A 14,293-nucleotide genomic window follows, 5' to 3' on the forward strand; every position below is an offset into this window, starting at 1 on the left:
GCATCAGGAGAGTGGCAGGGATGAAGCATTTCTTCTTAGCTCTCCAAGTACACCTCTTTGACAAAGATCTAAAAAATATGTTAGATTGCATTTGGATTAGAAGAATCAGTAATCTAGCCTGTTCAGCTTTGAGGGTGAACAAAAGGGTTCCTGACCACTGGGGAAGGGTTTTGCCAGGAAGGCACGGTGGCTTTGATGGCATTAGCAGCAATGGGGAGCGTTCCAGCTTCCCAGGCCTGAAAGAGGCCCAAGGCAGGGGACCAGGGCAAGAAGAAGTCCTGAGAGGGACCCTAAAAAGACCAGAGGAAGAGGACCCATATATACAAGAAACACAGTAGCTCTTTGTGTTGGCAAAGATTTGAAAATTGAAGGGATGTCTATCAATTGGGGAATGACTGAACAAGTTATGATAAATGAATGTGATGGAATACTGCTGTACTGTAAGAGATAATGAAAGGGATGGGCTCAAAGAAACCTGCAAAGACTCCTACAAATTGATGCAAAGTTAAGTGAGCTGAACCAGAACAGTAACAACAATGCCGTAAAGATAATCGGCTTTTAAAACTTAGTAACTGATCAACACAATGCCAGAGGACTCGAAATGTTATGCTTTTCTCTAGATAATTAATGGACTCCAAGTGCATATTAAAGTATCTTTTCTTTTTTTCTCCTGGGGTTTTTTTTTTTTTTTTTTTTGGACATGGCTAATGTGGGAATTTGTTGTGCATGGCAATATGTATTTGTAACAGGTTTTGTTTTTTTGTTATGTTCTCAATGTGAGTCAGAAAAGGAGAAAGAAAGAGAGAATTTGGAACTGAAAATAAAATAAATTGAATTGAAAGGGAGGAAAAAAGACTCCCAAAGAGGGCACAGGATACTTGGATTCTAATCCCAATCTTGCCTCTGTTGTATAGGCATATTACTCTTCCGAATTTCATTTTTTTATTTTGTCAGATGGAATGGATTACTTTCATTATTCATCTTTTGATGAAGGCAAATAAAGAGAAGGGGTTTTTATGTTTTTTGTTTGTTTGTTTAGAAACTGTAGAAATTAAAAGTAGTTTTTGTAGTTTCTGTTTATATGCTAGTAGACATGGAAAGTAGTGTTCCTCAGAACATAATTTTTAAAAGTGCCTTTTGGGATCCACTTTGATGAAAGAACCTCTCACTCATTAATAGTGAAAATAACTTGAGAATTGAAACCTGAGACTCTGAAAATGCCTTAGCTGTAAGAGGGAGACACTTGCTTTAAATATGTTTTGTGGACAGCAGCTGGATATAATTTACCAAAGACATTTTAATTAGCCAGACATTTTAACAGAGAGAACTTCATTGGCATGTTAGTTCTTAAGTCCTATTGCTCAGGTGATAAAGGAATGCTAGTCAGTTTGTGAGGACTTGAAAGGGCAGGAGAAGCAGATTTGTTGAGGCAGATACTTCTTTGTGCTCCCGAAGTACCTCTTGATGAATCTGAGCTGGCATCCTAATCATCTGGGTAATAGCTTGCCACTCCTGGTTTGGCCTGTGCAGTCTGAATCAGGAAAATGTGTGTCCCCCCTGGATCTGCAAGCTTTGTGTTTTTTCTCTAACTTGTAGTACGGAAGCTGGCTCCCAATGAATTCCCCCACAAGCTCTATGTCCAGAACTACACATCGGCCGTACCAGGCACCTGTCTTACTATCCGTAAGTGGCTCTTTACTACAGAAGAGGAGGTCCTTCTGAATGACAACGACCTCGCAGTTACCTACTTCTTCCATCAGGTGGGTACCACGGTCTTCTTGCCTGGCTCTGACTTGTTCATTTACAAATGATAGATAATAATTCTAGTCTTCTTATATGGGTGACAGCTTGTTTATCGCAATTGCAAATGACAAAGCTGAAGAGCAGAGCTAATACTAGATTCTAAACTTAGAGGGTCAGAGCCAAGTCCTTCTTAAATTTCAAGTCTTCTCCATCGACTAACAGTGCTTTTCATAGCTGCACACCTTAGGTTTTTACTAAATGTCGTGGGATGAGTGAATTAATTGAGTAACACTTTGCATATCACAATAAATTTCAGGTCAGTCTCAGCAGGTTAGAATATTAGCATCAATTGTATGGGAAAAGAATGGATAGGAACATCACTAGATGGCAGGTCATGTGGAAAAAGACCTTTAGGCTTAGTTGACTACAAGTTGATTGACTCAGCAGTGTGATGTTGCAAAAAAACAAACAACCCTCCAAAACCCACCTGATTTTCGATTATTGATAGACATTTAGTGTCTATAATCCAATCCAATAAACATTAAGTAACTATTATGTGCCAAGGGCTGTGCTAAGCACTGGGATACAATTTAGTAAATTGTAAGGTAGTCCCTGCCATTACAGAGCTTAAAATCTAATGGGGAGAGAGAGTACACAAAAGGCAAGAAAGGGCATGTACTAGAGGGACCAGGACATCTTGTTCTGTGAAGTTGAGATCAGTCCCAACAGGGACAGAGTGAGAACCGAAAATTCTCTAAAAGAAGGCATTGGAAAGAGTTTGGTATTCTGCCTTTTGAGCCCTTTAACTAGAGAAGAAGCTGAGGGAGGGTTGATCAGACTTGAGTTAGCAGTATAATGATGAGATTAGAGATGAAGAGCTTATTCTGGAAGGGTCTTGTTTGCAGAGTTGAGACCACTTCCATCAGGCAGGACAGCAGATGCAGAGATTCCACCAATCACCTTTATTTTGGAAGCCTCATTTAAGGGTGTGTCCAGAAAGTCTGGCCTGCGGTATCCAATAGTCATTTGGTAATAAAGAACTGAAACTTGCCTTTATTAAAATCTTTGATAAAAGTGTTAAGGAGTTCAGGGCTAAACTTGAATGCCAGGCAGAAATGTTTGAGGTCTACTTGGAGTTGGAGGGCTTTCACCAAATTTGTTCATAAGGAAGATTATTTTGGCATCAGTAAGAAGGTAGATTTGGGTGGGGAAACAAGTCTTCTGCTCAAAGACGTCACAAGGCTATTCTAGTAGTGCAGATAAGTGACAGTGAAAGCCTGTACTAAGGTAGTCCCAGTGGAAGCAGAGAGTAGGTAGCACGTAGTGAAATGATAGTTTATCATAAATGAGGGAGAGGAAAGAGTTTTCAAATATGGGGACTAAATTAGATGTAGTGCTGTTGACATGTCATCAAATGAAGTTATGTTGAAGTTAGATTTGTGAGGGGAGGTTAATAAAGCTCCTGTTTGGACATGTTGAATTTTACTCAAGATGTCAGTGAGCAGGTCAGCATTTAGGTGCCTTCTGGAATTGATCTGGAGCACAAAAGAGAGATTAGAGGTAAATACGTAGGGTTGAGTTATCTGTATATTGAACAAGATTCAACAATATACAGATGAAGTTGTGATTTTATATATATAAACAAGATTATTGATGAAAAGAGAAGGCAGGCTACGACAGATTCTCGGAAAGCCCCTGAGTTAAATATTTGGGAAGAAGAAATGAAGACTCGGGGGAGGAGATAAAAAAGGAACAGTTCAGAGGGAAAGGTGAAAGTTAGATGACTGGTGACTCAGTTGCCTCAAATGTAAGATGAGGGGGATAAGTTAAAATGGTCCCTACCTATGGTCTGTTAATCTGTGATCTTATGACTGGTTCTCAAAAAGTATAGATTAACCAATAGGGAGGGTGGTATAGTCAGCAGTGTTGAAAGCCACAGAGAGGTCTAGAAGAATGAAGGCTGATGAGGGGTTTTTGATTTGGTTGATTGTGAGGCTAGCATTAATTTGAGGAGGAGGAGGAGGAGGAGGAGGAGGAGTGGTGACCAGATTTCTTGGAGTTGAGAAAGTGGATAGAGAAAAAGTAAAGGAAACTTTTCCAAGAAGTTTAGCAATGAAAGGGAGGAGAAATGCGATGGCAGTGGAATAGAATAGACTGTATGGGTTGTCACAAGAAGGCTTTAAAAATATTTGGGAGACCTTAGTATGTGTGAAGACAATTGAAAAAAAGAGTTGGAGAAAAGACATTCTGAACCTGTATGTGAGAGATTGAAAATAGATTCTTGGAGAAGGATGATGATAACAGATTCACATATGCAGGCCTAGCAATAAAATAGCTTTTCATTTTTGACTGAAGGAAAAGAAGAAAATGAGTTTTGATACTAAGAACCTTTAAGAAATGAGAGAAGAGAGCTAAGAGAATTTTTGTCTGGGTCTTTTCAATGAAATAGGAATGCAATTACTTGTAACAAGAGAGAAAAAAGATCTAAGACCTTCACTCTGGGAAATGAGATGAGTTGATAGGAAAGAATAAAAGTATTGTGCATCAGCAAATATCTATCTTATACACCATTGCTTTTCAGTGTGTGAAATCAGTTTAATTTTGTAACTTTTTCCTGCTAAGCTCTGGAGACTTAGCAGAAAAATCATAAGGTTGGCGTTTCCCATGGAAGGTCAGTGAGGATAAGGTAATTAGCTACGAAAACAAAAGGCAAAGCATGGGGTGAAGACTCTCAATGTATTGGTGAGTAAAATGAGAATAGGGAAGGTGGATTAAATGAATAATAAATAGGTCAATGAACTAAAGACACTTGGGGATCAACTTCCAAGATATTTATGAAAATAATAGAAAAGATGATATTAATAGCAAAATAAAGTTAAATGAGAAGACATTTACAGCTGTTGACCCATATGACTACTTTCTTATCCATATAAACTTTGTGAGTATGGTCTCTCCACATGTTGAGCATATCCTTGATGAAAATATGAAAGAGAATAAGCAGGACTTCATAGCCAATTTTCTACAGTCGATCAGTTTCCAGTCTCACAATTGAAGTATTTGATTCATTAAATCTAAAATAACAGCATTAAAGGTTATTCTCCAACAAGATGCCTTTCATATTATATTAAGACAATATAAGATGCAATTTAAAGGTCATTTAATTATCAATATTAAATCGGGGAGACACAGTGTTTTTCACTCTTATTGGGGCTATCTTGCACAGTGTTTAATAGGAAGAGGAATTCCTTCTCAACAATGAGATATTGCAGATGCTCCTGTTTATGAATGACCGGGTATAGAGTACTACAGGTTTTTTCAATGAAATCTACAACCTTGCCATTTCAGCACTCCCTGGCTCTTCTCTGGTGTAGAAGCCCATATCAGCATCAGTATTTACTCAGTGATACTGCATGGTTGTGAATCATGCAACACTGTGCATGATTCTAAAAGAATCTAAAGGGATTAAGGGGCAAGAGAAAAAGATGTCATAGTTGTAAGAAGGTTATAGCACTCCACCCTAACGGTTATGTGCAGAATGTAACTGGAAAAGCCAGTAAGAGAGAACAATGTGGCTAATTCTGAATGATAGTATCCTCATCCATTTGTACCCACAGAATATTAAAGACTTAGGCGTTTGATCCTCTGTGGAAAATTTCTAACTATAAACATGATGGTAACAAATCCTCAAAGTGGAAGAGACTGGTTTTGATGAGGTGCCATTTGTATCAGGACCATAGGCCTGGCTCGTCCATCTCCTGAAGTAGAACAAAGTCTTTTGCAGCTGGGAACTGGTGAGGAGAGAGATGCAATCCCCAGTTCCTGCACTTAACAAGTTTGCAGTTTCAAAAGGCAACATGACAGAGTTGACAGTGAGATTCTTAGTCAGGAGATCTGGATTTGGGTTTGGCCTTTGTGCCATCCTGGCTCTGTGAAGTTGGGCAAGTCCCTTCACTTCTCAGTGCCCAAGCAGCTTTCTATGACTGGAGGGTACCTGGAAGATGTTGATCTGCCTTGGAGAGGAAGTGCCTATGTTGATATTTAAGAGGACAGGTAAAACTTTTTTTTTTTAAATGGTCATAGGAATGACTTTATATATTACAAGTTTGCTGTGGTGTCACGGACAAAGCACTTGACTTAATCATAAGACCTGACTTTGCATCCTGGCTTGAATAATTAGTAATAGTAAAACCAAAGACAAGTTGTACAATCTGTGAGCTGCAGTTTCTTCTATTTGTAAAGTAAAAGTAATAAAATTCGTATCACCTACTTTCTACACATATCACCTACTTTTCAGGTTTGGGAAAAGGAATTTGGTAAAGTTTTAAAAGTACAGTAGAATTGTGTATATTTTATATGTGGTTATCTGAAGGCATGTTGTTTACTATCAGTAGATTACAAATTCCTTTAAGGTAGGAAGTGTTTCATTTGTGTCTTGGCATTCCCATCAACTAAACATAGTAACTTGTATTTTAATAGGTGCTTAATAACATATGTTTGCTGAATTTAATTATTTCCTACACACAGATAAATAAGATGCAAATTAGCACATAATATATCAGTATAGAGTTCTAGGTCATCATATAATGAAGAGATCACTTCCAGGTGAGATCAGGGAAGGTCAAACATCTGAGTGGGCCTTGGAGAATGATGCAGATGATGGAGAAGAGGCTGGAAAGGAAGGAGGGCATGTGAAACTTAAACCACGTAATAGAGGCTCACGGGAGATGGAGCTGGAGGAGTGAACTGAGGCCAGGTTAGGGATGGTCTTGAATATGAGGCTAAGAAGTTAAGAGTTTTTTATCTAAAAGTTGATGATTGTTGAATCAGTGTACCTAACAGTCATTGGTCAGAATGAATAGAAAATAACTCTGGAAATTAATCTATTCTTCCATTTTTCTAAATACTTAATATAATCATTTTTTTCTTCTCTTCCTGTTTTATGTTTGGGTATTAGGCTGTTGATGATGTGAAAAAAGGTTACATCAAAGCAGAGGAAAAATCATACCAGTTACAGAAGCTATGTGAACAGAGGAAGATGGTTATGGTAGGTTTATATTAATTTTGGCATTGAACTTCTCTAATGGCAAGTGTCCTCCACCACCAGTGTCCTTATAGGCAAGCAGTACAGTCTTGGTGAGACAGCTCAGAAAAGGGAGTTGGGAGCTGGATTTTGCCTTGGCCCTACTGCTGATTCATTATAAGATTTGGGGAAGAGTCACTAGGTGTATTTGGTATGTCCATTTGCACCAGTAAAGATATTCAGACTGCCAGAAAAAATCAGTTTTGTGTAAGTAATTCTTCATGTTCCAAAAACCTCTTCTTAGGCAGATAAAAGGGGCTCTCCAGTCATGGGTGTAATTCTATGACATTTCCCTAAAACTTAATGCATTAAAGGAATAGCCAAAAACATAAACAGGACTGCTCACATCCTTGCTAAGTTTTACATCTCCTTTTCATTAAATCCATGTTTATTCATTCTATATTATTCATTAAATCCTTTAACCTTCCAGTTGTCAAACTGAGTTGAACTGAATTTGTTTCTGCTGAAGGTAGAATGAAGGCTAGCACTTTTATTCCTGACTTGCATTTAGAGTTTGAAATTAGGTCTAAATTAATGTCTTCGTATGCTGGGGTCCTCCACAACCCAATGTTCTTTTTCTGAGTTGACAGACAAGGGATTTCCATGTAAGTCTGGGAGTTAGGTGGGGGGAATGTGCTTAGTGGACACTTTTAATACCTGGTTTGACCCTAGGCAGGTTGTTCTGGGAATCTAAATTCCTCCCAAGTGGACCTTGACCTGCTCACCAGGAGCGTTCTGCTCTGTTAAACCCAGAGTCCCTGCTTTAATAATTCCTCTAATTCTGTATTTGCCTTCCTTGATGAATATTGAACACTTGTAAAAAGGACCTTAGGATACTTTTCACCTTGAGGAAAGTGCTTTGTAAGCTGTAAAAGTGACATATCTTTTGTGAGTTGCTGTTATTGTTTGGTTTGATGTGGGCAGCTAGTTAAATAGTACTTAATGAAAAGAATATTAGGCTTAGTGCCTTAGGCCAAAGCAAAGAGGAAAGCCCTATGTTATAAATGTACATCCAAGCCCCTCCCATACATATGGCTGTAAACTAAGTTCCCCTTTTGTCCTATGGAAACCATGGCCTCTTATCCTTTGACCAAACCCACTTCCCTTCCCTCTAACTTTTATGAACAACTACAATGCACCATTTCAGGTCATTCCCTCTCCTCCCCTAAAATAGAGCCTCCCCCATATGGCCAGCCGGCTCACTGGCTTTAAGCTGAGCCTCGGAGACTTGCCCTTCCTCCTCCCCAAAGCCTGATGTCCTCCCAACCCCTGTCACTTCCCAGAGCGATGTTGCTGGTCATAACTCGGCTTTCTGCATTTTCCTTATCACAGCCCTGGTGGAAGGGAGTAAAAGGATCTCTGAACTTCTCCCTTTTGCAGATGAGGAAATAGAAGTTGAGAGAGGTTATGGGCCCTCCTGTGGCCACACAACTAGGCCAGAACAGAAGGACTTGGGCCTCAGGTCTTTCCTGCCTCTCAGGCCATCCCTGTTTCTGTTGTATGGTGTTATTTTCTGGTAACTACTGAACAGAGGGACCAGCATTAGGGTTCCAGAAATGCTCTGAGAAGTGTAGGAGTCTTAACAAAACATTTTTCCAACTGAATCTGCTTTTTATTCAGCCCTTGGAGAACTTTGGATGAACGTGCTTGAGAGACTGGATCTTTCTCCCCAGATTCCAGGCAGAGGAGAGATGGAGGCAAGGAAGGCAGTGGCAGCCGGAGCCCCTGCTGGGGGATCCTCCCAGAGCCTTTTGCTCTCAAAGGCTGCTTTTAGGATTCCTCCTTGCTTGCATTTTTAAAAATCTGCATGGAAATGATAAGTGAGGAAGGGAGCTCTGCTTCCTGGGGGCATCTGTGTTTCTTCCACCCCTTCCAAAGAGTTGTAACCTTTTGTCATTGCTGTTTGCCCCTTTCCCTCTAACCATCAGCTGCCCAAAGCATTCCAGCCTTGGTGCTGGCCTAGTGAAAGATCTTTCCAAACAATACACAAAAGCACAGGATCTTTTCCAAGGTGGGGGTGTGTGTTGGCAGGGGGCTTCTCTCTGATGCTCTGTCAACAGCGCCAATTTTCCTCATCACCTTGATGATATGATTAAGGCGCTGTTGAATTGTTTATTGGAGGCTTCTCTTCAGGGCTTTCATACAGTGCTTCTTACTTTGCTCTGCAAATGGAGATGGTCTTGGTGGGGGAAAACACGTGTGCTCAGGGTCCTGGGCCATGGGCTTTGAGGAGCCCTCCCCAGACCAATCTGTGGTAGGCAGAGAGCTGTGTGACCGTGGTCAGGTCTTTTTGCCTCAATGAGGCTTAAATGAGAAGACTTTGTCCTGTGTGACGTCTACATGCCAGTGATCATGGCTGTCTGTAGACGTCCATTAAACTCTATTTCGAGAATTTTTAAGGAATTCTTGTCAGGAAGATCTTAATCACCAGCATCCTTAAGATGCAACCATTAACATAATTGAGATTGCTAACTGAAATAAAAAGGGGGAGAAGTGAAACTTTCTCTCCTGGATGTCCTTAATGATGGGACATTATTGGTCTGGGCACTGTGAAAGGAAGGAACAAATCAGTGACTGATGCATTCCCTTTGAGTCCCGAGATTTGTCGCCAGCAGTGTATCTGCTGTCCTCCCTGGCGGCCTGACAAGAGGGGGATCATCTCTCTCCTCCCTTAGGAGATGGGCATTCCGGGTGCTGGGCCGCGGTGGCATCCTGTCCCCCCAGAGCCCTCTCTTGTCTCTTGGACTTTTCTCCACAAGAAGTGGACTTGCTAGTGATACAGCTTTACCCCTTCCTCTCCCCAGTACCTCAACATGCTTAGGACCTGTGAGGGCTACAATGAGATTATCTTCCCCCACTGTTCCTGTGACTCTAGGCGGAAGGGGCATGTCATCACGGCCATCAGCATCACGCACTTTAAACTCCATGCCTGCACGGAGGAGGGGCAGCTTGAGGTGAGAGCCATGCAGAAGGCTGGGGGTGCAGGCCCGGGGCCACCTCACTGGTGAGGGCCAGGATTGCCAGCCATGCTGTCAGGGCTGCTCCTTGGGAGAGAAAGGAGTCGCAGCAGGGAGTTGGCTGGGCTGCAGAGCCGCCGCTAGGCCCAGTGTCCACTGGCACCCTTGTCCAGCTGCCTCTCTGCTCTGCCCTGGCCCTGCCCCGACTGCCTGGCCCTGACTTCTTTGTTGGACCACGTTCAGTGTGGCGGCAGCGGCTGGCCGTCCTGTGATGGTTTTGCTCTCTGACGTTCAGAACCAGGTGATCGCTTTTGAGTGGGACGAGATGCAGCGGTGGGACACGGACGAAGAGGGAATGGCTTTCTGCTTTGAATATGCACGAGGAGAGAAGAAGCCTCGATGGGTGAAAATCTTCACCCCCTATGTGAGTGCTCGGACAGGCTGCCTGCTTTGGACAAGCTGGCCGGGGGGTGGCCAGAGGGTGAGGGCTCCCGGCAGAGACTGAACGCTGCTGCTTCTTTTTCAGTTCAATTACATGCACGAGTGCTTCGAAAGGGTGTTCTGCGAACTCAAGTGGAGGAAAGAGGTAACTGAGAGAATCTTTGGGGCCGGGGCCTGGCTCCCTGTTCTTGCTCCCTCCTTTCTTTCCCGCTGCCCCCTATGAGTTCACATGCAGACAACGCACGGCCCAGGGCAGCATCCTGAAAGAGACATTGGTATGTGCTGGGCAGCAGTCAGGCTAAGCGAGTGCACTGTCTTGTCTTTTTCTGATTTGTCTCTTCCCAGTATGGCAGGCTTGAGTGAGGACCCCAGGCCCAGAAGGGCTGCCCTGCAGGGAGATGGTTCTGGCCAGGGGAGTGATCAGGAGCAGATGGCTATGCGGGAGTTTGGCTGGCCAGGCTGGGGGTGGTCTCCTGGGAAGCTGCTTTTATAGCACTCTGGTTTCCTGGCCATTTACTCTCCAGAAACTACTTAAAGGATTTAGGAAAGACAACTTAGCCTATGGAATGAAAGGAGGCATTGTGATGTAACACAAGAGGTCATCTGGTGATGTCAGGCCTGCCCTGGGTCCGGACATTTATGTGGGTGACATAGGGAGGAGACATGCTCTGAACACTCCCTCCCAGAAATGTGTGGGGCTCCCAAGACTCCCTTGTAATCAGACGTTTGTTTTTTTTTTCCTTTCAGAACATTTTCCAGATGGCCAGGTCACAGCAGAGGGATATGGCCACCTAGCACCCCCTCCTTCACCTTTCCCTCCCCTTTCCCTTGATACATTCTCCCCCGCCCCACTCCCTATGTCAGAGTAACCATTAACACTTACAAAAGAGGAGAAAAAGGAAAAAAAAAAGAAAAGAAAAGTCATTGTATTAAAAAGCCCTAAACTGAATATTAATAATCCCCTTTGTGAATTTCATGTCTATGGAATTGAGCTGGTAGAAAACATAGGACGGTCAGCACCAGAAGCCAACCATGTGGTCATACGGAAAGCAAATACACCCACCCGCGCCGCCAAAGGTATTTTTGTCTTTCGCCCAGGCCTCACACCAACAGACTCTCCTTGGACTATATTTTTAAAACTGGAACTACGAACTCCATCCATTTGCACTGTTCAAACGTATATATGTATGTATGTAAAAAAAAATTATATATATATATATACACAAATTAGCTGCACGTATATACATATATATTTCTTTTTAAATTTCATATTGACGGCAGTACCTTTTTTAGCTTGCATTTTTACACACCTTTCACCGGGTTTCATTACTCTTGTCTGTCTCTCTCTCTCTCTCTCTCTCGTTCTTTTTTCCTTTGAAACAAACTTAAAAAAAAAAAGAAAAAAATTACAGGGAAAATACCTCTCCTCATGAAGGACTTGAAAAGTTTACAACCTGCTTGGATTTTTTTCTCTTCCTTTATTTGTGTTGGGTGCGGAGTCTGGCTAGAGGTTTGACCTGGAGCCTCAAAGGCAAAGAGGATGCTGGGGAGAGGAAAAGGGAGAGCCACACCAACAGAGAACTGTTGCTGGCAGGGAGAGTGGGCTGAAGGCAGAACCCCGATGGAGGCAGCTGCCTGGCTTGGAGAAGACACCCCAGCTTCCCTAACTTTCTTGCTCCTCGCCTTTCCCCAGCCACGTTTCACTTCGCTTCTCTGAGGAGCTTTCCTGGGCTTCAGCGACCGCGCAGATGGGGGTGGTCACGGGGACGGTCTCGTGTACTCTGCTTCCTCCAGAAAACCCAGCCTTTCCTTGTGGTGGATGTGTTCCTCTGTCCCCCCTCTGAATCATTTTTGCCAGGAACAGTGATAAGGAATGCTCTAGACCCACGTCTCGGATGTAAAACTGAGTTTTGGAGGAAGAGAAGGGGAGTGAGCCCCTATGTATATAAGCCCTTCACCCAGCTGGACACCGTCGCCCCATCATGGGTGGTCGTTCCCAAACAACTTCCTCAGTGGCAGTGTCAGGGAGGGTCTGCTCTGCCTTCCCTCCCATCTGAAGCGGGAGCTCCATAAATGGTGGATGACTGACATTGAGAGACCTAGGGAGCCTCCCCCCCAGGGAGCCCATCCTGCTTCATTAGACCTTGGAGGCAGAGGAGCTGCTTGTAAGAGGGCTACTATTGCTCCTGGGGCAGCCTGGGAGGGGTTTGATATTCATTGGCAGGAGGGGCCTTCTAGGCCAGGAGGAGTCCCTGCGGAAAATTGTGGGAGCTTTTCTCCTGGCATTCACCAGAATGGCGTCTCCCGCTCACTTGGCCCCGGACTTTGCAGACTCAGGAAGGTGCTGAAGGGTTCTGGTGCTGGAAGGGATCCACCTTGAAGGCTTTCACACATTTGGGTTTTGAACCAGGAGAGGACTGAGCCAAAGGCTCTGGAAAGAGAAGGCGGTGTCCTCCGAGCTCCTGGGAGCTTTTGGCCACAGTCTTGTTCACATTTCAAAGTCATGGAAACCTGCCCTTCCCTGTGATGGGCCGGGACAACCTGGCAGAGGGCCACTCGGTTTGTCCACCCTCGGCGCGGCGGGGAGCCTTCCGGATCATGTCTGTGATTTGCTTTTTAGCCCCTTCCCCTCCAGTCTCCTGCAGCTGCCGGGCCCTTGCTGGCCCTGTACATTTATCCCTTGGACATTCAGGGAATGGAGCCCTCTGGGAAGACGCTGGGAAGACCGGCCATGACGGTCTGCTGGCAACTGCAGTGTGACCAAAGCATCCCATCTGCAGCTGAGAGGAGGGGACCCTCCCCTCCATCCCACTGTACCTCAGGATTCTGGTGGCAAAGGTCAGCGTGGTCCCAGGGTCTCAGAGGTCAGGGAAATGAGCCAGTGTCAGGGGTGACAGCTTCTGCCCCTCCTCCTTTCCATGACGGGGTTGGCAATGACCCCCAGCAGAGCCAGCAGGATCTTCCTGGCCCCTTCCCCTTTCTCCCTCTGCCTTTGGCTCCACTTGGCTTCCATTCTCTGACTGGATCCAAGCCCCACCTCTCTGACTTTCTATATTGCCTAAGCATTCGGTGACTTTGTAACGTTTTGATGCTGTTCTTGTCGGCATTCCTCAGTCAAGAAGAAATCGGCTCAACTACGGTACAGACCCGGGGGCTCATGGAGAGCTTGGAATTGGAGTTCTGAAGCCCAGCCCTGGCCCACCTCAGTGGTCCTTGGAAGGCCCCTCATGGCTCATCTTGTCCCCTGTAGGCCCAATTCCATCTGGAGCATAAGGCCAGGCTTTCTCTTTGTGCCCCGTACCCCGAATCCTCCGGCTTTGGAACCTGCTTCCCGGGTGGCGTTTCCCCCAGAGTCCCCTGTCCTGGCCGATGTGTCAACACTGTGGAACTTTTGTGCTGTGGCTGTTCCGGCACCCCAAGGCTGTGGGGGAGCCCAATCATTAGCCTTGGAGGACCTAGAGCAGGGCCTTGGGGTGCCCTCCTGGTATTGCTTTCCATGTTTGGTGGCACTTTATCTTGGGGAAGGAGGAAAACAGGACGGGGTGCATGAAGGCAGGAGACATTTGTGACCTTGTGGTGGATGTTGGGGACAGACTGAACTCCCCTTCCCTCCACCCCAGTCTTCCTGAACACTTCCTCTGCCTCGGCACACTGTCCTTCCCTGGATCCAAGCGTGTCCTTTGCAGGATCCTTTGGCTTGTTCTCCACAGCCACACTTTGGAACACACAGACGGTTAGGACTATGGAAAGGGAAAAAGGAGAGAGGGGGACGGTGAAGGCCAGGAAACCAACGTTGTATCATGTCCCCTTTTGAACTTAGGATCTGGTGTCAGCTCTCCCCAGGCCATGCACTCTTTTAATTTATTTGAGAGAAACTCTAATTGTATTTTCACTGCAGTATCTTGTATTTTTTATTTGTGATTTAAGAAATGTGAAAAGAAAACACAATGGCAAACAGTGTTTCTTTCATTCCTTGTTCTAGAGCTAACCACTCTAAAATTGTTTGGTAATGTCACTTAGTGTAATTAATTGTAACATATTCTTTTAAATAAATTGATTTATTGATGAAGTA

The 14,293-nt window shown here is 44.2% G+C and overlaps 1 protein-coding gene across 1 annotated transcript in view; it reads left to right on the top strand.

Moving 5' to 3' along the window:
- The window catches only part of SNX27 (sorting nexin 27), a 70,191-nt gene extending 55,898 nt beyond the window's left edge, over positions 1-14,293 (top strand). Inside the window, exons 7-12 of the mRNA XM_031967538.1 lie at positions 1,597-1,760; positions 6,698-6,787; positions 9,628-9,777; positions 10,076-10,204; positions 10,307-10,366; positions 10,969-14,293. Of these exons, the coding sequence (XP_031823398.1) occupies positions 1,597-1,760; positions 6,698-6,787; positions 9,628-9,777; positions 10,076-10,204; positions 10,307-10,366; positions 10,969-11,016 (641 nt within the window). The 3' untranslated portion in view covers positions 11,017-14,293. The remainder of the gene's footprint in view (positions 1-1,596; positions 1,761-6,697; positions 6,788-9,627; positions 9,778-10,075; positions 10,205-10,306; positions 10,367-10,968) is intronic.

This window comes from Sarcophilus harrisii, chromosome 4 (genome assembly GCF_902635505.1).
Source record: "Sarcophilus harrisii chromosome 4, mSarHar1.11, whole genome shotgun sequence".
In the NCBI taxonomy this organism is placed as follows: Eukaryota; Metazoa; Chordata; class Mammalia; order Dasyuromorphia; family Dasyuridae; genus Sarcophilus; species Sarcophilus harrisii.